Genomic DNA, 27,183 nt, shown 5'->3' with positions numbered 1-27,183 from the left:
CGTCTTCTTTTGCATAACAAATATGAAAAGTACCCAACATAGTTTTACATCAATTAACAAATCTGAAGTACCCATACGCTGTATGGCATATACTGTATGGACGTTAGCAGGATTTGTGCAGTAATGCTTTCTTCAGGCACGTGATCAAATTCACCTGCAATGTGGTGGGGGAAAAAATACCCTTTCCACCCAGAATTTGCTGACAATATTTGGAGATCAAAATATCATACTCATTTATTTATTTATTCATTATATTGTAGTTTAATTCTGAAAAGCTGTTTGGCAAATAAAAAATGATTGATGAAAACAGTATTTTGGCACAACGGAAGCAAAAGCAATGGGTTAACATAATATACAGGAATGGGAGAACAGTTAACAGAGATCAAGGTCTTCACCAAATCGCAAATCTAGTTCTGCTTAATCAAGTAATTAATTCCATGTGATAACAAGGAACTGCCGATGTTGGTTTAAACCAAAGATAGACACAAAATGCTGGAGTAACTCAGCAGGTCAGGCCGCACCTCTAACCTTTGTCCAACAATCTGTCTATCAGGGAACTCCCTTGCCCGAGTTCATCGGTCGCTGACCATGATTTGTCCTGCCTCTTCACTCCAGTTTTTCCCCCCGCTTCCGCTACTACAATTAATCTGAAGTAGGGTCCCGACCCGAAACGTCACCTATCCATTTTCTCCATAGTTGCCTCCTGTCCCACTGAGATACTCCATCATCTTAAATTAATTCCATGCCTGTTGATTTTATTGCCACCGTACATCCGGAATCAGACGACAGCACCTTTTTGCTGTTCAACTACTATCAAGTGCACGGCCACATAGCTTGCAAGAATGAAGAGCTTGATGTTCGCTGCTCCTCTCGCCAACAGGTTTTCTGACTACCTCTTTTGTCTTGTTCACCCTCAGTAGTTTCCTTTCTTGTCCCCAGAACCTGCTTCTCAATCATATTTCTTTCTTTAACAAATGTCTTTGGCTCCAACTCACACCATGTGGATTCTAATCCAGATTCCACCCTTTAAATTTACAACCCAGATTTTCTTGGTGCATTGTACCGATTGCATTTCAAGATCCTTGCTGAATCCTTGCCATCCATTGGTCATATGTTCTTGACTTATCTCTGAAACAACACCAACTTACTCCATCTCAAAACTATGCTATCACCAATTTTAACAGGTTTTGAATTAAAATATTCCCTCAGATCTTCCTTCCCCTTAATTTTCCTCTGACTTCATCTCTTCTCACACTTCTATCCCTGCCGCAGTTTATTCATCTCTTGAACAATCTGCCCTCAACAAAGAGTCATAGACGACAGAAACAGGTCTTATCGCTCAACTTGTCAACAACCAGAACCAGAAAACAAACATCTTCAGCTTTGATTGCTAATGACTCTAAATCTATGTTTTCTGAATAGTGGCCAATGTGCTAGTGGAAAGAATTTCTCTCTCACCAGTTTCCAGCTCTAATTTACCAGCATTTTTCTCAACTCTGATTTATGTAACGCTGCTGCTTCCTACGCATTTGTTTCCTCAAATTAATTGTAGGAACCAATTGCTTTCAGAAGTAGTCAAAATTTCTTTCTTCACTGACTACATCACATTTCTTGGCCTCTATCTGGGGTAAAACAACAATTTTGAATGTGTAAAAAAAGAGCATAGAAACAGACCCTTCGTCCCATCAAGTCCATGCCAACCATCGATCACCTATTCACACTAGTTAGATGTCATCCCTTTGCCCTTTTGGTTGCAATGACTGAGGTATATTACCTGTTTAAGAAAGAACTGCAGATGCTGGAAAAATCAAAGGTAGACAAAAAAGCTGGAAAAACTCAGCGGGTGAGGCAGCATCTATGGAGCAAAGGAATAGGCGACGTTTCGGGCCAAGACCTGAAACGTCGCCTATTCCTTTGCTCCATAGATGCTGCCTCACCCCCTGAGGTAGATTACCTGCTCCGTTAACATCAAAAGAACCTAATTTCATCTCATTGACTACTTCAATTTCTGCTCATTTCACATGTGCCTTAAAATTGGAATATTCCTAGGTTTACTTGGTCACCTTTCAAACTGCAATCTGAACTAATCTAAAATTCTGCTGGTCCTGTTCCATCAAATCACATTCACCCATCACCCTGTGCTCAGCCACTGGCTCATGGCCTGACAATAATAAAATGTCAATCCTTGCTCACAATCAATCCATGCCTTTACCCGCCTTTATTATAAGCCCCATTGATTGCAATTTGATTTTAGGCCTCTGATTCCAGAGGAAAATACTAAAGATGCTGGGAACCTGAACATGCTGCTTATATTCAGCATGTCAGGCAACATCTGTGGAGAAAGAAATAGAGTTAGCACTTCACGCCAATGCTTATCATGAGCACTGGGATAATTATAGATAAAATATGTTTTATGTTACCAAAAAAGCATGAGAAATAGCCCTTTATATAATCTACCACCAACCCTTTGTTCATCTTTCTTTCCTTCTCTACTTAGCCACCAATAACAACAAGAAGCTCATGTACCCCAAAAGCTGCTTTGACAATAGTCTGCTCCCAATTGCATTCTCACAGATTTTCTATATTTGTCGTATCTATTCGGATAATGTTTTCTTCGGCAATACAGCTTCAGATATATCATTCTTTCTCCTGAACAGTCATTTTCCATCAACTATAATTAGCACTGATCTTAATTCCATCTGCTCCAATTCCCACAGCTCTGTTATCACCTCCTCTTCTCCTATCCAGAACAAAGATAGGGCATCTCCTGTCCTCAGCTTTCATACCACAAGCTGCACATTCAATGGATCGACCTCGAGTTTCCAGCATGATACCATTCAGCCTCTAACACCAACTCATTGAACAGAAGCTTGTGCTCTACCTGCCAAGGCCTGCAGGATCTCCCGGATGCGAACTATTTTAATTCCCCTTCTCATTCCACACCAAGTTTTCTGTTCCTGGCCTCATCCATTGTCAGAGTGAAGCAAACTAGAGGAACAGCATCTCATATTCCACTTGGGTGGGATATACAACCCAGTGGTATGAACATTGAATTTTCTAATTGTAATGGTAAATAACAGCCCCCATCACCTCTCCCTTGCTGCCCGCCCCGGAGCACTTCCATTTCTCCCACTATACTTCCCTATCCCCTTCCACCTATATCCCTCCCTCCAGTTTTACATTTGACCTCCTCTCTTTTTATCTGACACCCTTTTGACTCCTTTTCATCTCCAGCCTTTGTCATTTACATAGAAACATAGAAAATAGGTGCAGGAGGAGGCCATTTGGCCCTTCGAGCACCGCCATTCATTGTGATCATGGCTGATCGTCCCCAATCAATAACCTGTGCCTGCCTTCTCCCCATATTCCTTGATTCCACTAGCCCCTAGAGCTCTATCTAACTCTTAAATCCATCCAGTGATTTGGCCTCCACTGCCCTCTGTGGCAGGGAATTCCACAAATTCACAACTCTCTGGATGAAAAGGTTTTTACTCACCTCAGTCTAAAATGGCTTCCCCTTTATTCTAAGACTGTGGCCCTTGGTTCTGGATTCGCCCAACATTGGGAACATTTTTCCTGCATCTAGCTTGTCCAGTCCTTTTATAATTTTATGTTTCCCCTATTTACTCCACTTATCTACCAATCAACACCCCCATGCCTCTATCCACCAATCGCTTGCCAAGTTTTGCTCCTCCCCACCGCTCTTATTTAGCTTTCGCCCTGCCTGCTACAATCAATCAGACAAAGGAATCCCACCCGAAATGTTGCTTATCCAATTCCCTCGACAGATCCAACTTCAGTTGCTGGTTTACAAAAGAAGAGTGCTGGAGTAGTTCAGTGGGTCAGACAACATCACAGGAGAACATGGATAGGCGATGTTTCGGATCGTGACCCTTCTTCAGAAGAGGGGTCTCAACCCTAAACAGCGCCTATTCATGTTCTTCTGAGATACTGCAGGGCCGCTGAGCTATTCCAGTACACTGTTCTTTCCACAGATGCTGACTGACCCATCGAGGTACTTCAGCATTTTGTGTTCCACGCAAGATTCCAGCATCTGCAGTTCCTTGTGTCTAAGCTTTATGATATGCTGTTGGGCAGGAGAGATTGAATGGTACATGGTATTGGTGCCAGCAAATAGTGGGTCATGAAGACAAGCGAGTAACAAAAGGTACTTCTCGGGGACTTCTTAACACATCGACCACAGTCCGTGTTGGCAACAACGCCTCAAACACTATCATCCTGAACACCGGAGCCCCTCCAAGGCTGCGTGCTTGGTCCGCCACTATTCACACTACTTACCCACGACTGTGCTGCCAAACACACCAACCAAATAATCAAATTGGCAGATGATACTACAGTGGTGGGCCTCATCAGAGACAACAATGAGACTGCCTACAGAGAGGAAGTGGCGCAGCTTGTGAACTGGTGCAAAGACAACAATCTGCCTCTGAACGTCACCAAGATGAAAGAGATGATTGTAGACTTCAGGGCAGAAGGCAGGCTGCCCACTCCCCCCTGCACATCAATGGCTCCATCGTGGAGAGGGTGAGCAACATCAAATTCACCTCGCTGATGACCTCTCCTGGTCTCCCAACACTACACACCTGTCCGGGAGGGCTCAGCAGAGGCTGTACTTCCTCAGGAGGCTGAAACGAGCGAGGCCTCCCCCACCCATCCTCTCTCTGTGCTATAGAGGTACCATAGAGAACGTCATGACCAGCTGCATCACTATCTGGTACGGGAACTGCACCGCATCAGGCAGGAAGACCCTGCAGCGATTAGTCAGCACAGCGGAGAACATCGGGAGCCTCTCCCATCCATTCTGGACATTTTCAACAAAAGATGCCTCCGAAAAGCCCCCAACATTATAAAAGACTCCTTCCATCCTTCAAATGGACTCTTTGCCCCTCTGCCTTCCGGCACGAGGTACCGGAGCATCAAGGACCAGCACCACCAGGAATGCAACAGCTTCTTCCTGCTGGCTGTTAGAATGATAAACACCCTGCTGCCCCCTAACGCGCACACACACACATCTCACTGAAAACACACACGCACGCTGCACTCGCAATATCAACATCAATATCAACCACAATGCACCCTACATAACTTTGAATGACATTTTGTTCAAATGTATACTTATGTTTAAACAACAAATAAATAGTTATTATATTATTATTATTAATTGTCAGTTGGAGGTGACAAATTCAACTCTGAATTTGCCTCTGAATCGAGAAAAAAGTGGGAATGCTAGCAAAATACTAAGACATTGATAGGCAATGTTTCGGGTCGGGATCCTTCTTCAGGCTGATTGTAATGGGGGAAAGATAGCCCAAGCCTTTATCCACCCATCCAGGGCTCGAAATTGATGGTTGCCCGGGTGCCAATGACCACTCAAAGAGCCGCCGGGCAACCTAAACGGCGAGTCATTTTGCCCGGCTTGGCAACTTGGTTTATACCGAAGATAGACACAAAAAACTGGAGTAACTCCGCGGGTCCGGCAGCATCTCTGGAGAAAAGGAACGTGACGTTTTGTGTCGGCGACGGTTGTGGGAAAGATGCTAAGTGTGGCGTGACGGAGGGTCAGAGCGAATGTCGGGCCCCGCACAGCAGCAGCGGCGATGGCTCTATCTCCTCCTCCCGCACCCCGCCCCGCCCGGCCTGTTGGCGGCAGCTGCTGCCACTCTGCCAACCACTCTGCCAACGGCGCTTTCAAAACAGACCCTTGGAGGAGGGAGGTGTCGGTCAGAGGCTGAAGTAGGGGTAGGGTGGGGGGGCAGGGGGGGTGATAGGAGGAGGGAGACGAGCCAAAACACTCTCGACAGACCTGCACCACAGCCAGGATCGATCCCAGTCTCCGGCGCTGCAATTGCTGCCGAACCGCCACTGGGCCATCCCCGTCCCCGCCCGAGAACCCCCCCACGCTCGGGGATGGCCAGAGCGTCAGGAGTCAGACGGGCGCGGTGCCCCCAGGCCCACAGCCAGCGCAGAGAAGCAGCGCTGGATTGCCCTGCAATGACCGTTGACAGAAGCGTCCGAAGCCAAGCGCGTGTGTGTGTGTGTGGCCGCCAAGATATTGTGTCCGCGGTCCCCTCTATATTTTGCCTGTGATTTCTCTCTCCCTCCCTCTCTCTCCCTCTCTCTCCTCCTCTCTCTCTCTCATACGCCCCCCTCCACTCCCCTTATCCTGAGAGCCCTCCTCTTCATCCCGCACTGATCCCCATTCCTGTCTCTATTCGGTCCTCACTGACATCCCCTGTGCTCCCCACTCCCTCCCCCCCCCCCATCTATTCATCCTGCACTGATCTCCATAGCCACCTCGCATTGATTCTTCTGCCACTCCCCATCAATCCTACATTGGTACCCCAATTAATTCTGTACTGTCACCCCTTCATCCTGCACTGCTCCTCCCATCCATCCTGCACAGATCCCCCCCATTCAACCCCACTGACATCCCCCGCGCTCTCCCCACATAATTTTACCTACTCCAACCAACACTACCTAATTCCCCTGCCTCAATCCATCCAATCCACACCGATTGCCTTCTCAAGCCCCCCCCCCCCCCACCACCACCATCTATCCATCCTGCACTGATTCATACTGTAGTTATTTAATGAGCAACATTCACAACTATACGTTGGATTTATCCAGGTTTTACTTCTACAGTCAGTCATATACATCACAAATCTGGTCAGGAGATATTTCAATTGAAATTTTAACTTTAATTCTGAAGTGGGAATGATGGGAAAAGCGTTTTATCAATATTTTTTTTTTTTTTTAAATGGTGCTTACAAACTGGGTATCTTCATTACCACATACATCTAATCTGAATGTCTAGTAATGTGGCGTCTTGACACGTTTAAATATATTACCAAACATTTGCTGCATTTATGTCCTTTGACCATCTCTTGTTAGTTAGTGTAATGTTTAACCTGTCAGATGGGTATAGTCAGTTTTGACAGCTATTATTATAAAATGCCTTTAGAAAATTCCTTGCAACCTGTATATTTTGTGGTGGATAAATTAAGTGGGAAGCAAGAGTGTTTCTGTACCAATAGCAATAACGACCCATGCTATGGCCATGTCATGATAATTTTCGGTCCTTCACAGAAAATATGCATCAATCTGTAGTGTGCATGGTTAAGCATATATGTTATCAAGGTCCAGGATTTATTGACACAGGTTATACAATACAATACAATACAATTCAATTTATTTGTCATTTGGACCCCTTGAGGTCCAAACGAAATGTCGTTTCTGCAGCCATACATTACAAAACAAAAAGACCCGAGGCACAACACAGTTTACACAAACATCCATCATATCGCTGTGATGGAAGGCAAAAAAACTTCTCTCCACTGCACTCTCCCCCCCGATGTCAGAGTCAAAGTCAAAGCCCCCGGCTGGCGATGGCGATTGTCCCGCGGCCATTAAAGCCACGCCGGGTGATGCAAGGTCGCACACCGGGTCTAGTTGTTAGAGCCCCCGGCGTGCGCTCGCAAAGGTTGATCATACGCTGAATAATCCAACCACATTTTTGTTTGGAAGTGGAAAGAAATAATAAAAATTGCATTAATTGTAATGTGTAAAAAGAGTTGAGATACCGTATTATAATTTTGCTGCATGTCATTGTGGTATATATCATGTCTTGACTGGTAAATATGTTAGTTTGTGACTTTATTTGAAGCAGAAATATGTGAATGCTTCATTGAGAATAATTCCGACTGGTAACTACGCACTTCGTCCGAGCATGCGTCATGCAAGCCATCTTAAATAACTACCTAAAATGTCATTTGGCAACCTAAAAAGCTGCCAAGGTTGCCCGGCTGGCAACAGGGAAAAAAAGTTAAGCGAGAGCCCTGCCATCTGCCAATCAAAACCCCCCTCAGCAGTATCCAACTCTCATTTGCCAGACTGTCCTCCTCCCACCTCCTTTCGAGCTTTCTCTCCCTCACTACACTCAGTCTAAAGAATCCCGAACCAAAATGTCGCCTGTCCCATATCCTCCAGCGTTACTGCCTGCCCTGCTGAATTACTCCTGCACTTTGTGTTCATCTCATAAAGCTTCCTTGTTTTTCTCTTTGCCCCACTTTTTTATAGCATTAAACCCTCTTTCTTTACCAACATACCCACATTCCAAAACATTTAATCTGTTTCTCTCTCCAAAGAAGCTGCCTGAGTATTTCTAGCATGTTTGTTTTCTTTTATGTCTCATATATATATATTCCAAATCTGTTTTTGATGCATCCATCGCTCCACCTCAAGTAGTCATGTACCAAACTCTTTGTAAATCTCCAGACAGCCTCCTCTCCTACACCACGTTGTCGCTGTAACTTACCGATCTGACCAAGTTTCAGTTGCTTGATGTCTCCTTGCGATGCTCAATGACTAATTGTATTTGTTAAAGGTCCTGCAGAGCACTTTTGTTCACTATTCTCTCTGCGAAATCATGCTGAAGATCAACATCACATTATGTGAGAGAAACGTGCGTCCTATGGCCATGGCTACACGCTGAGCTACATCATTACCCTGGCGACATCATTCACTCTTTTGTACAGATTCAAATCAAATTATTAAACTTGGCTCTTGTAAATATATACTATCTGAATAAGGATGTGAGAGGACTTCACCCCCCCCACCCCAAATAAGGTATATGTTATATGATACTTCATCTTATTTTGCAGACATTTTATTTTCACATGAAATTACATTAGCTCAGTCTAATCAATATGTGGGATACCAATCACTTCTCACCCATGTTATGGTCTCTTCAGCAATATGTTTAAAATAAAGAAAAATAGCCATGCTCACAATCGCCTTCTGCTATATTGAAGTGCTTTGGATCCACATTATCGATTTCTGATATTAAACTACCAACTAGAGTAGGGAATAGCAAAATAGAGACATTTCCATTTATGGATACCAAACAAAGTTTACTGCTCAATTTAAAAGTTTTGGAATGTTTAATCTCTATTAACCTCAGCCACTATTTAATATGTGCCTCTTAAAAACGACAGTTGCCACGTGTGCAAATATATAAAAGCACATATACGATGATCAACTGTACCCCCGCCTTCAACTTTCTCCATTACCCCTGCCAAAAAAAAATGGAGTCTTTTAAAAATTATCTTCAAAAAGTTCAGACAAGTTGACAGATTCCAAAAATATGTACTGTATTTAATAAAATGGAAGAAGCAAAGCAATCATTTCTACTAAGATGCACATAACCACAACTGTAACATTGCTAAATGACAACATGATAATCTCAACTGGCTGAAGTAACTTGGACGTATTGCCAACTCGTAAACTTTCACAGCTGCATCCAAAATGCAGCCTAAGTTTACACTTAATTTTTTTTATGGGAGTTTGCATTTTAATATACTGTTCAAGAAGGAACTGCAGATGCTGGAAAATCGAAGGTAGACAAAAGTGTTGGAGAAACTCGGCGGGTGCGGCAGCATCTATGGAGCGAAGGAAATAGGCGACGTTTCGGGGCCCGAAACGTTGCCTATTTCCTTCGCTCCATAGATGCTGCCGCACCCGCCGAGTTTCTCCAGCACTTGTATATTTTTGAATATACTGTTATGTGTGGATACCCTCGCACAGCCGAACATACTGTCTCTTCACATATACAGGCTCTAAATATACACACATGATAATTCTGATATACACTTCAGTGACATTTAAACATTAACTACTAAAAACCAAAACGCTACTGTTTTTTGGCCAACTGGCTGAAGTAACTTCAAGATTTGAAAGAATTAACTTTTTTTCTTTTAGAAAATCAAAAAGACAAGCGGAGGAGGAGAGGAGAGACAGAAAGACAGTCCTTCACTGTTACCTATCTGTCTTTCCAGGTCTGCTGCTTCATCCTGCGTGGCACGAGGTAGAACTCCTGGATCACTGAAGCTTGTACGAAGCAACGTTCCCATCACAAAAAAGAACAAAACTGCTGCTATCGCTGGTATCACGGGTGTGATGTTTACTGCTAGGTATGGACAGCTGTCAAAAATATAAATAAAAAAAATTAAAAACTGGTGTCTAAAGTGGCACACATCATCGTGTACATTTAGGGGCAGTGACAGATCTCCCTATCTTGAAGAACTATATACTCCAACAATTAAAAGATAGGATTAACCAATGGAAAGCCAAACCTTGTGACATAAACTTCAAATGCCACCAAAAGATAACGATGAAATCAAATCATTCCTATCCAATTGTTTTCAGGTCATTGAGCGCACACAATAATGACAAAAGTATACCCATGCCCCCCTACCATTCATTTTCTAGAAATTATACACCTACACATCCTGTTATCCAAGTCAGATGGCATAGTTAATATGGTAACAGCAATAAAAATTACAACCAAAATTTGCTATAATACATGTTTCGTGGGATAACATCTGTCATCCTAAAATTTAAAGAATTAATCTACTCTAGAAGTTTTAAACAACGATAAAACTTTCAAATTTGACACACACTGTTTATAACCTCAATCATTTGACTGCTTTGCCGTTGAATAATGCCATGGGTCAGATTGTCAATATTGCACCCCCCCCCCCCACCCCACCCCACATAAAACAAGCTAAACACTAAAAAAAACATTTAACACATACAAAACAGACACAAAGAAGGAAAGGACAGACAGGCTGTTGGTGAGGAAGCCATTGTTGGCGCCACCCTGTCGAGACCCTTCTTCAGACTGAAAGTCACGGGAAAGAGAAATGAGAGATATAGACGATGATGTAGAGAGATATAAACCAATGAATAAAAGATGCAAGAAAGTAACGATGATAATGGGAAAATGCCATTGTTAGCAGTTTGTTGGGTGAGAACGAGAAGCTGGTGCAGAGGGAATACTGAGGTTACTTGAAGTTAGAGAAATCACTATTCATACCACAGGGTTGTACGCTGATCAAGCGAAAAATGAGATACTGTTCCTCCAATTTGTATTTAGCCTTGCTCTGACAATGGAGGAGGCCTAGGACAGAAAGGTCAGTGTGGGAATGGGAAGGGGAATTAAAAGTGTTTCGCAACCGGGAGATCAGGTAGGTCCAGGCGGACTGAGCAAAGGTATTCAGCAAAACGATAGACCAGTTTACGTTTGGTCTCATCGATGTATAAGAGACCACATCTTGAATAACGGATACAGTAGATGAGGTTGGAGGAGGTGCAAGTGAACCTCTGCCGAACCTGAAAGGACTGTCGGGTTCACTGGACAGGTGTTGCATCTCCTCCGGTTGCAGGGGAAAGTACCTGGGGAGGGGGCAGTTTGGGTGGGAAAGGATGAGCTATATCCTCTTGATTCATTGACTGCATTTACCCTAACTATTCCTCTATCAGGTCACACTTTATCCTCCAGAACTCCAAGGAATAAAGTCCTAGCCTGCTCATTCTCCTCCCTATAACTCAGGCCCTCGAATCCTAGCAATATCCTCGTAAATCTTCTCTGCACCCTTTCCACCTTAACAACATATTTCCCACAACAGAGTGACCACAACTGAACACAATACTCCAAATGCCACCTAACCAATGTTCTGTTCAACTGTAAAATAACCTCCCAACTTATATCCTCTGACTGATGAAGGCCAATGTGCCAAAAACCAATGTGACCATCCTATCAACCTGCGATGCCACTTTCTATGTACCTGCACTCCTAGATTCCTCTGCTGTACACAACACCACCTGCCATTCATTGTGAAGGTCTTGCCCTGGTTAAACTTCCCAAAGTGTAACTCCTCGCTCTTATCTGTATTAAACCATTTCTCAGCCCACCACAGCCCAACCAGTCAACATGCTGCTGCAATTTTGACAACCATCTTCGTTATCTACAATACCACTCACTTTGTTGCCATCTGCAAACCGACTTATTATGCCTTGTACATTATTTTCCAAATCACTGGATGCCCTGCGATCTAACCTACCAGAGCAGCCTGCCATGACAAACCTCGTCACGTGCCTTGCTGAAATCCATACATATGCCTGCAGCTCTGCCCTCATCAACCTTTTTGGTTACTTCTTCAATAAACTCAATCAGATTTGTGGGACATGGTCTCCCATGTACAAAACCATGCTGACTATCCCAATTAGCCCGTGTCTATCTAAATGCATGTATATCTTATCCCTCCAGTAAGGGATCCCTCTAGTAACTAATTGACCACATATGCTTGGCTCACTAGCTTATAGATCCCAGACTTTTCCTTGCAAGATCCCAGGCTCTTCCTTGCTCTTGTTCCACTGTTTTCTTCATCCCTCCTTTATCTGCAATTAAAACGTTTTCAGTTCTTCTATCTAAAGTTTCAGGCTGGCCTTTATGCTTAAAAGCTTTTTTTTTAAAGAATAAAATTATATATAGGCTGTGGGCCGAGGAGCTTTATTCCAGTGTTTCGTGACCCAAATCACCAAACTACATGAAATTTTCACATATTGTGTAAAAAAATTATATAAATCACCCCTGAAACTCGTCATGAACAAGACTTGCACATTTTTATTTTTCGGGTATTTTTAGTCCAATCAAAGCACGTTTAACATTGAGTTGTATGCCAGTTGGCCAATCACGCGCTTTGCTTCAGGCTAGCACACAACATGGCTGAGAGGGCTTCACTGATGCCTGTTTTACGGGAGATTCCGATGAAAGTTCTGTGGAATACATGTCGTGGAAACTTGCAGCAGAGTAATTGAATTTAGTGAGAAAAGCATTAAGAAGTCTGAAGAATGTGCAGCTAAGTGGATAGAAGTGGAAGAAAGCCTTGAAAGCAAAGTCGCTGCTGAGGTGCTGCTTTGTGAAACTTTGTGAATCAACTCAAACTGAAAGGTAAGATCTAAAGTCTGAATTTATGAAAATGAATCTGTATGGACTTTAATTAATTTAATTGCATCCTTTATAATGTGAAAAAATGAGATTTGGAGGCTGTACATTCACTCATTCATTCACTCACTCACTCATTCATTCCTTCATTCCTTCACACTCACTCACTTACGAAGTTGAGGGCCTAAACTATATGTATTAATAACAAGGTAAATTAAACATTTTCACTAATGCCAGCTTGTTGTAGAGTAATAAGACTTAACCATCTAATCTCGGAGCTGCCTGCGATAACTTACCGGGAAAAAGTGCTCCGATCGCGGGGCCTATGTATTTAACATAGCGAAGCCGCGGTCTCAATTTAAAAGCGGCCGATTCGCGAACGTGGAGCCGCAGATCATCTCCGCGGGCGTACATGGTGCCGTCCGTAGCGGCCGTTTCCAAGCCCCGACCACGGGAGAAAAACGGAGGAATATTCATTGCACTTTATAGGCTGCCATTGGAGTGAGAAATTGTAAGAAATAGCTGATGTTTATGTAGAAATGAATTGGTGTATGTGAAACATAGAACTTAAACTAATTTATCTATGGTAGTAAGTGTTATTCTCATTAACATTAAGAAGAGGTTGAAATGTTATGAATTGAAGTCCATGCAGACTTAATGACTATGAGATGTTTTTTTTTGTAGCCTCTGCCTGACCCTCCACAGGGGATGGTCTCCCCTGCCATTAATATATATATATAGGTATAATAATATATAGTTTAAATGGACTGCAACACGGAAATAGGCTGCCCATCGTGTAATATGGACATTGGCCACTAGATGGCGCTTACTTTCCCGATCTCATTTTCTAATTAGTTTACTTAATTAATGTGCAACTTTCGGCAATGACGAGTTATGACATCCTTCTCAATTATATTTCATCTAAATCTATGGAACATTTCATGTAGTTTGGTGACTTGGGTCACGAAAACTGATTTCTAGACACATTTTTGATGCTCGGCCCACAGCCTAATATCCTGCAGTAGATGATTTTGGAACTACTGAAGAGCAACACCTCCAGTTTAAATTCCATTTGGAATATTTTGGAGGACCAGGAAACCAAGAACCCTGCAATACGTCAAGACACTAAATCATAGTAAATATCACAAAACAAGCATGTAACTACTGCCAGGGTAGAGAATATACACTGACACTGTCATTCATGTCATCTTACACCAACTTCCTGTTATTGGATGGAATCCTTTTCTATTGACATGAATGCACTGGGTTATTGCTGGAATCAAGTAGGGCACAGATTTATGAAAAAGATCTCCTTTCATCTATTATGTTACTTCCATAAGGAAAATGATATATATGCTATACCAGGATTTATTTTTCAGTTCTGTTCTTTGATGACCTAGATTTAGTGTTTTTTAGTAGTAGTTCAAATTCAAAAGTGATTGCTTACATCCTCATGGCTTCCTTAAAACATCACCCGTGAATCCCCATTTTGTATCTGACCTCCTGTGCATTTATTTCCCCCTACATTTGCATTACACAGATTATTTTGCATTTATCTCTTTAACCCAATGGGATTAAATTACCTCCCATCAAAGATCTCCAGATGGTCTTTCTAAACTTTGTCTCAGGGACCATTTCCTTGAACCATCTGGAGGTATTTACTTTTAAAGTTATGACAAACTGCAATAAAGTGGCTTGGAAGTATTCTGTCATCTAAATATTTACTGAGTCAAGTTCTATACAACCACAGACCAGAGCCCACAGTGGAAAAACTGGCCTGAAGTCAGGATTCAAATCACAATGTAAATCAATGAAAAGGGCTGTCCCACTGCAGGGACCTAATTTGTGAGTTTAGAAGAGTTTGCCCTCGACTCATACTCGCAGCATGGTCGACACAAGGTCCTAGGAGGTCTTTGTAACTCTCCTTCATGCTCGAGAGTAGTCCCCACGTACTCGGGGCCTCAGCTAGATCAAGGCGGTTTTTTTAACATGCTGAAAAATGCCCCGAGTAAAAAAAGTCACCATGGAAAAACAAAAACTATATATTTTTTTACTCGTAGATTTAGTTGAGGTAGGTCGTAGTAGGTCGGCATGTTATTCGTAGGTAATCGAAGGCAATCAAAGGTAATCAAGGGTAGTCAAAGGTAGTCGTAGATAGTCTTCAACATAGTCGAAGGAGGTGTTCTACTTCGGCGATACAACACGACCATGACACTTTTTCATACTCTCCTAAACTCTTCTACACTCGCAAATTAGGTCGCCGCAGTGGGACAGGCCCTTAAGTCTTCCTGAATATGCATGGATGGCAAATATCCTTTCTCAGCTGCTGGGACAGGCACACAAAATGTATCAGAGTTCAACGATGCACTCCTTCTTTACTCTACCATCTCCTTCAAATCCAATGTAGCCATCAACCTGGTACCCAAACTACATTAAATAACATTCCTTTTGTTTGACTGGACAAGTTTCAAAATCACTGGTCTGTCGGTCAATATTTTCAAATAACATGCAGAGATATTACAGCTCATGAATCATTAAGCCTGTTAGCTACCACTGACCAAATTATCAAAACAAACACGATGTGAGGAATAATGTAATGGAACAGAGTGGATGAGTTTATAGCGCAGTTAAGAAATGGTAGGTACGATGATGTGGACATCACGGAGGCATGGCTGAGTGGATCGATGGGGGGAGCTGAATATCCAAGGTTACACATCCTATCAAAAAGACAGACAGATGGGCAGAGGAGGTGGAATAGCTCTACTGGTTAAGGAATGAAATTCAGTCCTCAGCAAGGGATGACAGAAGATGTAGAGTCCTTGTGGGTAGAGGTAAGAAACGGAAAGGGTAAAAAGACCCTGATGGGAGTTATATACAGGCCTCTGAACAGGATGGAGCATACAAATTACATCAGGGGAAGCAAACTGCATGAAAGAAAGGAAATGTTAGTGGTCATGGGGGATTTCAATATGCAGGTAGACTGGGAAAATCAGGTCAAGTCAAGTGAGTTTATTGTCATGTGTCCCAGATTGGACAATGAAATTCTTGCATTGCTGCAGCACAACAGGTTCTGGATCCCAAGAGAAGGAACTGGCAGAGTACCTGCAAGATGTCTTCTTACAGCAGCTTGTAGTCAAGCCTACTAGGAAAAAGGCAATTCTGGATTTGGTATTGTGTATTGAACCAGATTTGATTAGGGAGCTTACGGTAAAGGAACCCCTTGGAGGTAGTGACCATAATAATATGATAAAATTCAACTTGAGGTTCGAGGGGGAGAAGATGAAATCAGATATGTCGGTATTACTGTTGAGTAAAGGTAACTGCAGAGGTATGAGGGAGGAGTTGGCTAAAGTTGATTGGAAAGGGATCTTGGCAGGAATGACGGTGGAGCAGCAAAGGCAGGAGTTTCTGGGAGTAATTCCGAAAGAGAAAGATTCTAAGGAGAGAATGAAGTGACCGTGGCTGACAGAGGAAGTCAAAGACAACATAAAACCAAAAGAGAAAGCATATCATATTGCAAAGATTAGAGTGAAGCTAGAGGATTGGAAAGCTTTTAAAATCCAACAGAAATTAAATAAAAAGACAATACGGGGAGAAAAGATGAAATATGAAGGTAAATTGGCCAATAATATAAAAGAAGATAGCAAAAGTTTCTTCAGATATGTAAACAGTAAGGCTGAGGCAAGAGTGAAAATGCTGCTGGAGAAGTAATAATGGGGGATAAAGAAATAGCAGATGAATTGAATAAGTTTTTTGCATCAGTCTTCACAGTGGAAGACACCAGCAACGTGGCTGAAATTCAAGAGAGTCAGGGGGCAGAAGTTAGTGGAGTTGCTATTAAGGAGAAGTTGCTTGGGAACCAGAAAGATCTGAAAGTAAATAAGTCAACTGGACCAGATAGACTACACCTCAGGCTTCTGAGGGAGGCAGCTTTAGAGATGTGGAGGCATTAGAGATTATCTTTCAAGGATTACTAGTCAGGACTGATCCCGCAGAACTGGAAATTGCTAATGTTACTCCGCTGTTCAAGAAGGGAATGAAGAATAAGCGGGGAAACTAAAAGACAGTTAGCTTCAGCAGCTGATAAGACTAAAGTTGATAAGACTAAAGTCTCATAAAGACTTTATTATAAAGAGTCCATTATAAAGTATGAGGTTTCCGAGTACTTAGAAGTACATGATATAATAGGCCAAAGTCAGCATGGTTTTGTGATGGAGAGATCATGCCTGGCGAATCTTTTGGAATTCTTTGAGGAAGTAAATAGCAGGATACACCAAGGAGAGTCAGTGGATGTTGTTTACCTATATTTTCAGAAGGCCTTTGATAAGGTGCCACGTGTGAGGCTGCTAAAGAAGATGAGAGCCAATGGTATTAGAGGGATGGATAGATGGTTGGCCAAATGGCAGAAGGCAAAGAGTGGGATTAAAGGGGGCTTTCTCTGGTTGGCTGCCAGTGACCAGTGGTGTTCTGCATAGGTCAGTGCTGGGGCTACTACTCTTCACGTTGTGTATTATTGAATTTGATGATTGTATCGAAGGCTTTGTGGCCAAGTTTGCGGATGATGCGGCGAGGTGGAGGGGGAGGTAGTGTAGAGAAAGCAGGGACTCTGCAGAAGGACATTGACAGGTTGGGAGAGTGGGCAAACAATGACAGATAGAATACAGCATAGTAAAGTGTGGAGTCATGCACTTTGATAGTAGGAATAAAGGCAAGGACTATTTTCTAAATGGGGAGAGGATTCAGAAATCAGTTTTTAAATAAGGCATTGGTCAGACCACCTCACGAGTATTGTGAGCAGTTTTGAACCCCACATCTGAGAAGGATGTGCTGGCCTTGGAGGTGTTCCAGAAGAAGTTTCCAGGAATGATCCCAGAGAAGATTGGGTTAACATACGAGCGTTTGATGGCATTGAGCATGTACTCTCTGGCGTTTAGAAGGATGAAGGCTTACCTCATTGAAACTTAGCGAATAGTGAAAGGCCTGGATAGTGGATGTGCAGGGGATGTTTCCACTAGTGGGAGAGTCTAGGACCAGAGAGCACAGCCTGAGAATAAAAGGATGTACCTTTAGAAAGGAGATGAGGAGGAATGTCTTTAGTCAGAATGTGTGGTGAATCTGTAGAATTCATTGCCATAGACGGCAGTGTAGGCCTAGTCATTGGGTATTTTTAAGGAGGAGATCGACAGGTTAAAAGTTCATAAATTCATAAATCATAGGAGCAGAATTACGCCATTTGGCCCATCTGGTCTGCTCCGCCATTCAATCATGCCTGATCTATCTTTCCCTCAAAACTCCATTCTCCTGCCTTTACCCCATGACTCGACACCCTTACGAATCAATAATCTGTCACTCTCTGGTTAAAAATACCCAATGCCAATGGAATTTCTCCTTTTAATCTCCAATGCTCAAATCTTTGAGAATTGAATGAAATCTTGAAAAAGAAAATCATACACAGAGAAGAACACAACGTGCTGGGCTAACTCAGTCGTCAGGCAGCATCTCTGGAGGACATGGATAGGCGACATTTTGGGTCGGGGCCTTTCTGCAGTCTGACGAAGGGTCCGACCCAAAATGTTGCATATCCATGTGCTCCAGAGATGTTGCCTGATCCACCAAATTACTCGTTACACTTTGTGTAACATGCAAGATTCCAGCATCAGCAGCTCCTTGTGTTAACAGAGAAGAAATTGTGAAAATAATTGTTTCAGAGAGCTGGCCCGGGCATAATGGACTAAATGACCTCTTTCTGTGCTCTATCATCCTATTTTTGGAATGCTGCTTGTTAGAGCAACTGCTTGCGCATAAAGCAGTGGTGCGAGTGAAACACTGAGCCTCCAGCTATAACAGTCAAGTGTCCTTTGCTTCAGACCCATGTGATACCGATAATGCTGTAACTGTCACAGCCACCACAATGCGTTGCACATTAGATATATATTTTTGGTAAACAAATCACATGTAATTTTCATATGACTTCTTTTTAATTGAGTACAATACAATGTAGAGAGAGGTCAGTCTGCCCATGGCACGCCAGTTCCCAAATATTTTATCTATTTAACTGCTCCTGCTAAAACTGGCAGGTGGGATTGCCATAGATAATACTGATCCAAGGTATGACCTATGAAATCTCAACCCCGGTATATACTATAAGCTTGTAATAAAATGTTTTTTTTCATGAATTTGGTCTGGGAAAGAAAAGAAAAGCTGCTCAAGCACCTTGCTCCAGATAACCCAAACTAAAAAAAGTATATACAAGGGTATCAGAAGCAGGAAATTGAACCATACGAATGGCAGGCGTCCGTGCTGTCTTGGCCCTAGAAGTGAAGCATTTATGTTTTAACACTTCGCTCATCTTCCTACAGTTATATACAGATGGATTATAATTCATCAATCTCACTGATTCATACCTACTCAGAATGCATCTCTGTTTTTGAATTCATTTGTCAAACTTTACATAATTCCCAACTGTAACAATGTGGTGGGTTTGTCGAATAGAAAAAAAAAAGCTTTGTTATAAGACCATTGTGGGTTGACAAATTTGCTATTTTCTACTCTCATTAGCACACTGCATGAACATGCCAATCCAGTTTGCTGGAGTTATGGATTGCTCCCACGGGTTTGGCATTCAATTCGGTTCCAGAGTGCAGTGCAATAAGTATTAAGCACGTCACCCACCCCCTAATGGAAGCAGGAGAAGAAAAATAACAGATTGGGTGAATATTCACATTGGCACAGCCGACAAGAAATGCATTAATATAATCTCGAGAATAGTTTGTCTAACCTCACAGCCAAAGAAGATGTTGTGCATTAAAATCTCTAAGGTGGAAAAGAGAAATATTAAAACTGAACAAAAATCAACCTGGTACTTCGAATGTCAATCACTTCTCATATTGACAGCCAGAAAATTAGTGGACTTTATAAGGCTCTGGTCAGACTGTTAATTGGAGTATTGAGAGCAGTCTTGCGCACCCATATCCGAGGAAGGATGTGCTAGCATTGTTGAGGGCCCAGAGGAGGTTTACGAGAATGATCCCAGGGATAAGGGAGGGAATAACGGCAATGGAGAGGAAGGATATTGCGTTGAAGGATCAGGATAGTGAAACAGCTTGGGTACAGATAGAGAATAACAAGGGGAAAAAAACACTAGTGGGTGTAATTTATAGACCTCCAAATAGCTGTGACGCTGTTAGTCAGAACATAAATCTGCAAATAGTTGACGCATGTAAAAAGGGAACTGCTGTAATCATGGGGGACTTCAATTTTCATGTTAATTGGGCAAACCAAACTGGGCAGGGTAGACTAGAGGAAGAGTTTATAGAATGTATTAGAGACGGGTTCCTAGAACAGTATGTCACGGAACCGACAAGGGGGGAGGCAATCTTAGATCTGGTCCTGTGTAATGAAGCAGGATTAATTAAAAATGTCATAGTTAGGGACTCGTTGGGAACAAGTGACCACAATATGGTCGAATTCCATATTCAAATAGAAGGGGAGCAGGTTGAAACTCAGGCTAGGGTGCTTAGTCTAAATAAGGGGGATTATGAAGGTATGAGGACTGAGCTGATCAAAGTTGACTGGGATAGCAGACTCAAGAATAAGACGGTACATGAGCAGTGGTGTACGTTTAAGGATCTACTGTATAACCTTCAAGAAAAATTTATTCCTATGAAGAAAAAAAGGGGTAAGGGTAAGAACAGTCAGCCATGGCTCAGTAAAACTATAAAGGATAGTATTCGGCTGAAGGCAGGGGCATATAAGGTAGCCAGAGGTAGTGGGAGGGTAGAGGATTGGGAAGCATTTAAAGGTCAGCAAAAAGTAACTAAGAGATTAATTAAGACGGGGAAAATAGGCTATGAAAGGAATTTAGCGAACAACATAAAAACTAATAGTAAGAGTTTTTATAGCTATATAAGAAGAAAAAGGGTGGCTAAGGTGAACGTTGGTCCATTGGAGGGTGAGACTGGAGAGTTGTTGGTGGGGAACATGGAAATGGCAAAGGCATTAAACGAGTATTTTGTATCAGTCTTCACCATAGAAGACACAAAAAATATTCCAACGCTGGATAAACAGGAGGCGGTAGGAATGGAGGAGCTAAATACTATTAAGATCACCAAGGAGGTGGTATTAGGGAAATTAATGAGACTGAAGGAGGATAAATCCCCTGGGCCTGATGGATTACATCCAAGGGTCTTGAGGGAGATAGCAGTGGGGATTGTGGATGCATTGGTGATAATTTTCCAAAACTCCCTGGAGGCAGGAACGGTCCCAGTGGATTGGAAAATGGCCAATGTAACACCTATATTTAAAAAAGGAAGCAAACAGAAGGCGGGTAACTATAGACCGGTTAGTCTAACATCGGTGGTGGGTAAAATGTTGGAGACAATTATTAAAGAAACACTAACGGGCCACTTGGATAAACATGACTTCATCAGACAGAACCAGCATGGTTTTGTGAAGGGGAAATCGTGTTTAACGAATCTGCTCGAATTCTTTGAGGAAGTAACAACCCGGGTGGATAAAGGGGAACCGGTGGATGTGGTATACTTGGACTTCCAAAAGGCTTTTGACAAGGTGCCACATAAGAGACTATTGCTAAAAATAAAAAATTATGGGATTGGGGGTAATATATTAGCATGGGTAGAGGATTGGCTAACGAATAGGAAGCAGAGAGTGGGGATAAATGGTTCATACTCGGGATGGCAACCGGTAACTAGCGGGGTTCCGCAAGGGTCGGTGCTGGGACCCCAGTTGTTCACAATTTATATAAATGATTTGGAGGAGGGAACCAAGTGTAATATATCAAAATTTGCGGACGATACGAAAATGGGAGGGAAAGTAGGGGATGAGGAGGATAGGAAGAGTCTGCAAAAGGATATAGATAAGCTAGGTGAGTGGGCAACAACTTGGCAGATGAAATTTAATACTAATAAATGTGAAGTCATTCACTTTGGGGAAAAAAATGATAGGGCAAGTTATTTTCTAAATGAGGAGGAGCTGCGTTGTAATGCAACGCAAAGGGATCTAGGGGTATTAGTACATGAATCACTAAAAGTCAGTATGCAGGTGCAGCAAGCAATCAGGAAGGCCAATGGAGTTTTGGCCTTTATTGCTAGGGGGATTGAGTATAAAAACACGGAGGTCTTGCTGCAGCTGTACACGGTATTAGTGAGACCACATTTGGAATACTGTGTACAGTTCTGGGGTCCATACTTAAGAAAGGATGTACTAGCCCTGGAGGCAGTGCAGCGAAGGTTTACAAGATTAATTCCTGCAATGAGGGGATTGACATATGAGGAAAGGTTAAGTAAGCTGGGACTCTACTCTTTGGAGTTTAGAAGAATGAGAGGCGATCTCATTGAAACGTATAAGATCGTGAGGGGCCTTGATCGGGTGGATGCACCGAGGATGTTCCCAATGATCGGGGAGGCTAGAACTAGGGGACATAGTTGCAGAGTGAGGGGGGGCTCTTTTAAAACTGAGATGAGGAAGAACTTCTTCACCCAGAGGGTGGTTAGTTTGTGGAATTCCCTGCCCCAGGGAGCAGTGGAAGCAGAAACGTTAAATATATTTAAGTCAAAAATAGATGGTTTTTTAGCTGCCAAGGGGATAAGGGGCTACGGGGAGAGGGCAGGGATATGGACCTAGGTATGGTTAGTATAGTAGACCTGAGTGATCTCCTGGACAAGTGTCGATCGCCTGGATTGGGGTCGGAGAGGAATTTCCCGGATTTTTTTCCCGAATTGGACCTGGGTTTTTATCCGGTTTTTTGCCTCCCCCAGGAGATCACGCGGTTCTTGGGGTGGAGAGGGGTGATAGCGGTATAAAGGGGAGGGTAGTGTCTTGTGTTCTGTGTCTTGTGTCTACTGTTTGTGGGTAAGTGTGTCTGTTTAGTGTTCAGCCATGAGTGAATGGCGGTGCGGGCTCGACGGACCTGGTGGTCTACTCTCGCACCTACTTTCTATGATTCTATGATTCTATGATAATTGGGTTAACGTACGAGGATTGTTTGATGGCCCTGGATGGCCCTCTCACTGGAAGGATAAGGGGGGGGGGGGGTCTCATTGAAACCTACCGAATAATAAAAGGCCTAAGTTGAATGAATGTGGAGAGGATGTTTCAAGTAGTGGGAGAGTCTAAGACCAGCGGGCACAGTCAGACAAACAAGACGTAGCTTTCAAGAGGAAACAAGGAGGGATTTATTTAGCCAGAGGATGAGTGAATCTGTGAAATTCATTGCCACAGACAGCTAAGGAGACCAAGTCGTTGGGTATATTTAAAGTGGAGATTGATAGATTTTTCATTAGTAAGAATTAATTAGGCATTTTAAATATGGTGGCACTTGCTTTCAAACATTTTTATCTTCTGCCTGATAGGAGACGGGAAAAGAGACAACAATAGCATGTAAGTGGTCCTTGATTAAGATGTCTGTTTTCCCAAGGCAGCGTGAAGTTTAGATGGAATTGATTGCGGGAGTGGTTTGCATAATAGACTAGGCTATGTTTACAACTTGAAGATAGACACAAAATGCTGAAGTAACTCAACGGGACAGGCAGCATTTCTGGAGAGAAGGAATGAGTGACATTTGGATCAAGACCCTTCTTCAGACTGATGTCAGGGGAGTGGGAGATACATAGATAGGGAAGTGTAAGGTGTGAAAGCAGGACAAAGGGGATTGATATCAAGGAAAATCGAGAATAGATCATTGTTAGATGGGAGAAGGTAACAACAAAGCAGACAGAGATAAAATGTACTCAGAGAGATTTGTCGAGAACTGGGAAGAGGGAGGATTGGAGAGAGGGGGAAAGCAAGGGCTACTTGAAGTTAGAGAAGTCAATGTACATACCGCTGGGGTGTAAGCTGCCCTAGCAAAATATGAGGTGCTGTTCTTTCAATATGACAATGGAGGAGGCCCAGGCCAGAAAGGACAGTGTGGGAAAGGGAGTTAAAGTGTTTAACAACCGGGAGATCAGGTAGGTTTCGGCGAGCTGAGCAGAAGTGTTCAGCGAAACGATCACCGAGTCTGCGCTTGGTCTCACCGATATATAATAGTTCACACCTGTGAGCAAATATTATACAAATAGAACCGCATGGATAGTGACTTTTATATAAGCTAGGTAAATTGCAAAAGAAAAGCTTAAAGTTTTCCTGAACCGAAATAAAGTACAAACAGACGGATACACACAGGCAAAGATGAATCAAAACATGGAGGCCTGAACCTGCTTAGCTTAGGTTATTGTTTGAGGCAATTATAGAACTGGAGGAAATTGTATTTGATATGACTTTGTGTTGAAGAATGGGAAGCTGAATAAGGGGCCTCTTCTTAGGCCATCTGCTCTGTCTCTATGGCACATTTTTGAGCTCTGAATGCGACATAAAGGTGAAGAGTTATGGCTTGGAAGGTACACAAAATTGCTGGGGAAACTCAGCGGGTGCAGCAGTATCTATGGAGCGAAGGAAATAGGCGACGTTTCGGGCCGAAACCCTTCTTCAGACTGATGGGGGGTGGGGGGGGGGGAAGAAAGAAGGAAAAGGGGAGGAGGAGGAGGAGCCCGAGGGCGGGCGGATGGGAGGGTGGGAGGAGACAGCTAGAGGGTTAAGGAAGGGGAGGAGACAGCAAGGGCTAGCCAAATTGGGAGAATTTAATGTTAATGCCATAAGGACGCAAGGTCCCCAGACGGAATATGAGGTGCTGTTCCTCCAATTTCCGCTGTTGCTCACTCTGGCAATGGAGGAGACCCAGGACAGAGAGGTCGGATTGGGAATGGGGGGGGGGGGTGAAGTGCTGAGCCACCGGGAGTTCAGGTAGGTTATTGCGGACTGAGCGGAGGTGTTCGGCGAAACGATCGCCCAACCTACGCTTGGTCTCACCGATGTAAATCAGCTGACATCTAGAGCAGCGGATGCAGTAGATGAGGTTGGAGGAGATACAGGTGAACCTTTGTCGCACCTGGAACGACTGCTTGGGACCTTGAATGGAGTCGAGGGGGGAGGTGAAGGGACAGGTGTTGCATTTCTTGCGGGAATTTAGAGTTATGGCTTGTTATGCTAAGTTTGAGACAGAAATCAAGGCTGAGAGATAATAGACTGCAGTTAGCCTTGGCTATGTCAAATTATAATGAGTGCGATAAGGAATAGGATGTATGTGAAGGGGGAGTAGTTGCTTTGAGAAATAATTAGATTGAGGGAGTTGTTTATAGAAAGTCGAAGCAGATGGAATTCTGATGTAATGGTCTGAGTTGTACCTTGTACCTTGTGTTCTGCCTGGTACATGAGATTGCAAATCCTGCTTCCCGATAACAGGAAAGGCACCAAACTCTTATTAACTAAATTGACAGATTTACGACCCATGTATCCTTGGATGGGAGATGGAAATGTGTGTTTCGAACTTAGAAACTGTAATTCAGCAAACTTATATAATTAATGTTTTAAAGACATAGGTAATGATATTTCAAAATGTGTAAAATTATAGTAAAACAAATTATGAAATGTATTGTCTTAGTAGAAAGGTATACTTTATACATAGAAATTGTTTAGATTTATAGAAATATATTTTCTCTTGGTATAGAAAGTGTGTATGACTTGTGTGATCATTGTATGCATCTTATATTTTGAGGAGTGGTCTTTGATAAGAGCCTACTGGGGTTTTGCTGTGTTGAAATAAAATAATTCTAAAATAAAGTTATAGAGTTATACCATAGACAAACAAAGATTGTAAGGAAATGGGAGATCATGCGACTGATGTTGTAAATCACCAAAAGGACTCAGATGATTGGTTACCAGTTGTCATACCCTCTGTATTTGAAATGTCTAAATACCTATATAAAGCAATGAGTTTGTATCAAAAACACAAATACTTTGGAGCTGCCCCGGAGCTTCTAGCTCTGTGTTGGAAGGTTCAAAGAATAGTCTCAGTACTGAATAAAGAATCAATTCCAACAGCTACAAGCGTTTGAGTCAAGTTTTCTTGACTTTAGATTGACAAAAGAACTCAGTTTAACATTTGGACCAGCAGATACAGTAGATGAAGTTGGAAGAGATGCAAGTACACCTCTGCCTCACCTGAAGATTGTTGGGGTCCTTGGACGGAGTCGAGGGGGGAGGTATAGGGACAGGTGTTGCATCTCCTGTGGTTGCAGGGAAAAGTACTTGGGGAGGGGGTGGTTTGAGTGGGAAGGGATTCGTTGACCAGGGAGTTGCGGCGGAAACGGTCAATGCGGAAAGCAGAAAGGGGTGGAGATGGGAAGATGTGGCTCTTGGTGGGATCCCATTGGAGGTGGCAAAAATGTTTGAGGATTAAGTGCTGTATGCGACGGCTGATTGGATGGAAGGTGAGAACTAGGGGGACTCTGTCCCTGTTGTGACTGAGGGGATGGTGACCAAGAGCGGAGCTGCGAGATATCGAGGAGACCCTAGTGAGGACCTCATCTATGATGGAAGAGGGGAACCCCCAATCCCAAATGAATGAGTATGGAACACCTCATCTTGAGCGCAGAAGAGGCGTAGAGGGAGGAATTAGGAGTAGGGGATAGTCTTTACAGTGGGAGTCAGTGGGTTTATAATAGATGTCAGTCGATAGTCTGCCTCCTGTGATAGAGATGGTGAGATCAAGAAACGGTAGGGAGATGTCGGAGATGGTCCAAGTGAATTTAAGGTGCTACACCTTGGCAGGACAAATCAAAATAGGACGTACATGGTAAATGGTAGGGAATTGAAGAATGCAGTTGAACAGAGGGATCTGGGAATAACTGTGCATAGTTCCTTGAAGGTGGAATCTCATATAGATAGGGTGGTAAAGAAAGCTTTTGGTATGCTAGCCTTTATAAATCAGAGCATTGAGTATAGAAGCTGGGATGTAATGTTAAAATTGTACAAGGCATTGGTGAGACCAAATCTGGAGTATGGTGTACAATTTTGGTCGCCCAATTATAGGAAGGATGTCAACAAAATAGAGAGAGTACAGAGGAGATTTACTAGAATGTTGCCTGGGTTTCAACAACTAAGTTACAGAGATAGGTTGAATAAGTTAGGTCTTTATTCTCTGGAGCGCAGAAGGTTAAGGGGGGACTTGATAGAGGTCTTTAAAATGATGAGAAAGTGGTGGAGGCAGGTTCGTTGGTATCATTTAAAAATAAATTGGATAGGCATATGGATGAGAAGGGAATGGAGGGTTATGGTATGAGTGCAGGCAGGTGGGACTAAGGGAAACTAATTGTTCGGCATGGACTTGAAGGGCCGAGATGGCCTGTTTCCGTGCTGTAATTGTTATATGGTTATAAGTGCAGGATAGAAATTAGTAGTAATGTTAATGAAGTCAGTGAGTTCTGCAATGGGTACAGGAGGTAGCACCGATGCCGTAACTCACTGTACTTTAGTGTGGTATT

At 42.9% G+C, this 27,183-nt stretch overlaps 1 protein-coding gene across 3 annotated transcripts in view; it reads right to left on the bottom strand.

Moving 5' to 3' along the window:
• The window catches only part of zdhhc14 (zinc finger DHHC-type palmitoyltransferase 14), a 128,922-nt gene that overhangs the window by 79,243 nt on the left and 22,496 nt on the right, over positions 1-27,183 (bottom strand). For all 3 annotated transcript variants that reach the window (XM_033025064.1, XM_033025065.1, XM_033025063.1), the window contains exon 2: positions 9,839-9,999. In XM_033025064.1, coding sequence (XP_032880955.1) covers positions 9,839-9,999 — 161 coding nt within the window. The remainder of the gene's footprint in view (positions 1-9,838; positions 10,000-27,183) is intronic.

The sequence above is a fragment of the Amblyraja radiata genome, chromosome 8 (genome assembly GCF_010909765.2).
Source record: "Amblyraja radiata isolate CabotCenter1 chromosome 8, sAmbRad1.1.pri, whole genome shotgun sequence".
Lineage (NCBI taxonomy): Eukaryota > Metazoa > Chordata > Chondrichthyes > Rajiformes > Rajidae > Amblyraja > Amblyraja radiata.
This window is presented reverse-complemented; position numbering and strand designations above follow the sequence as displayed.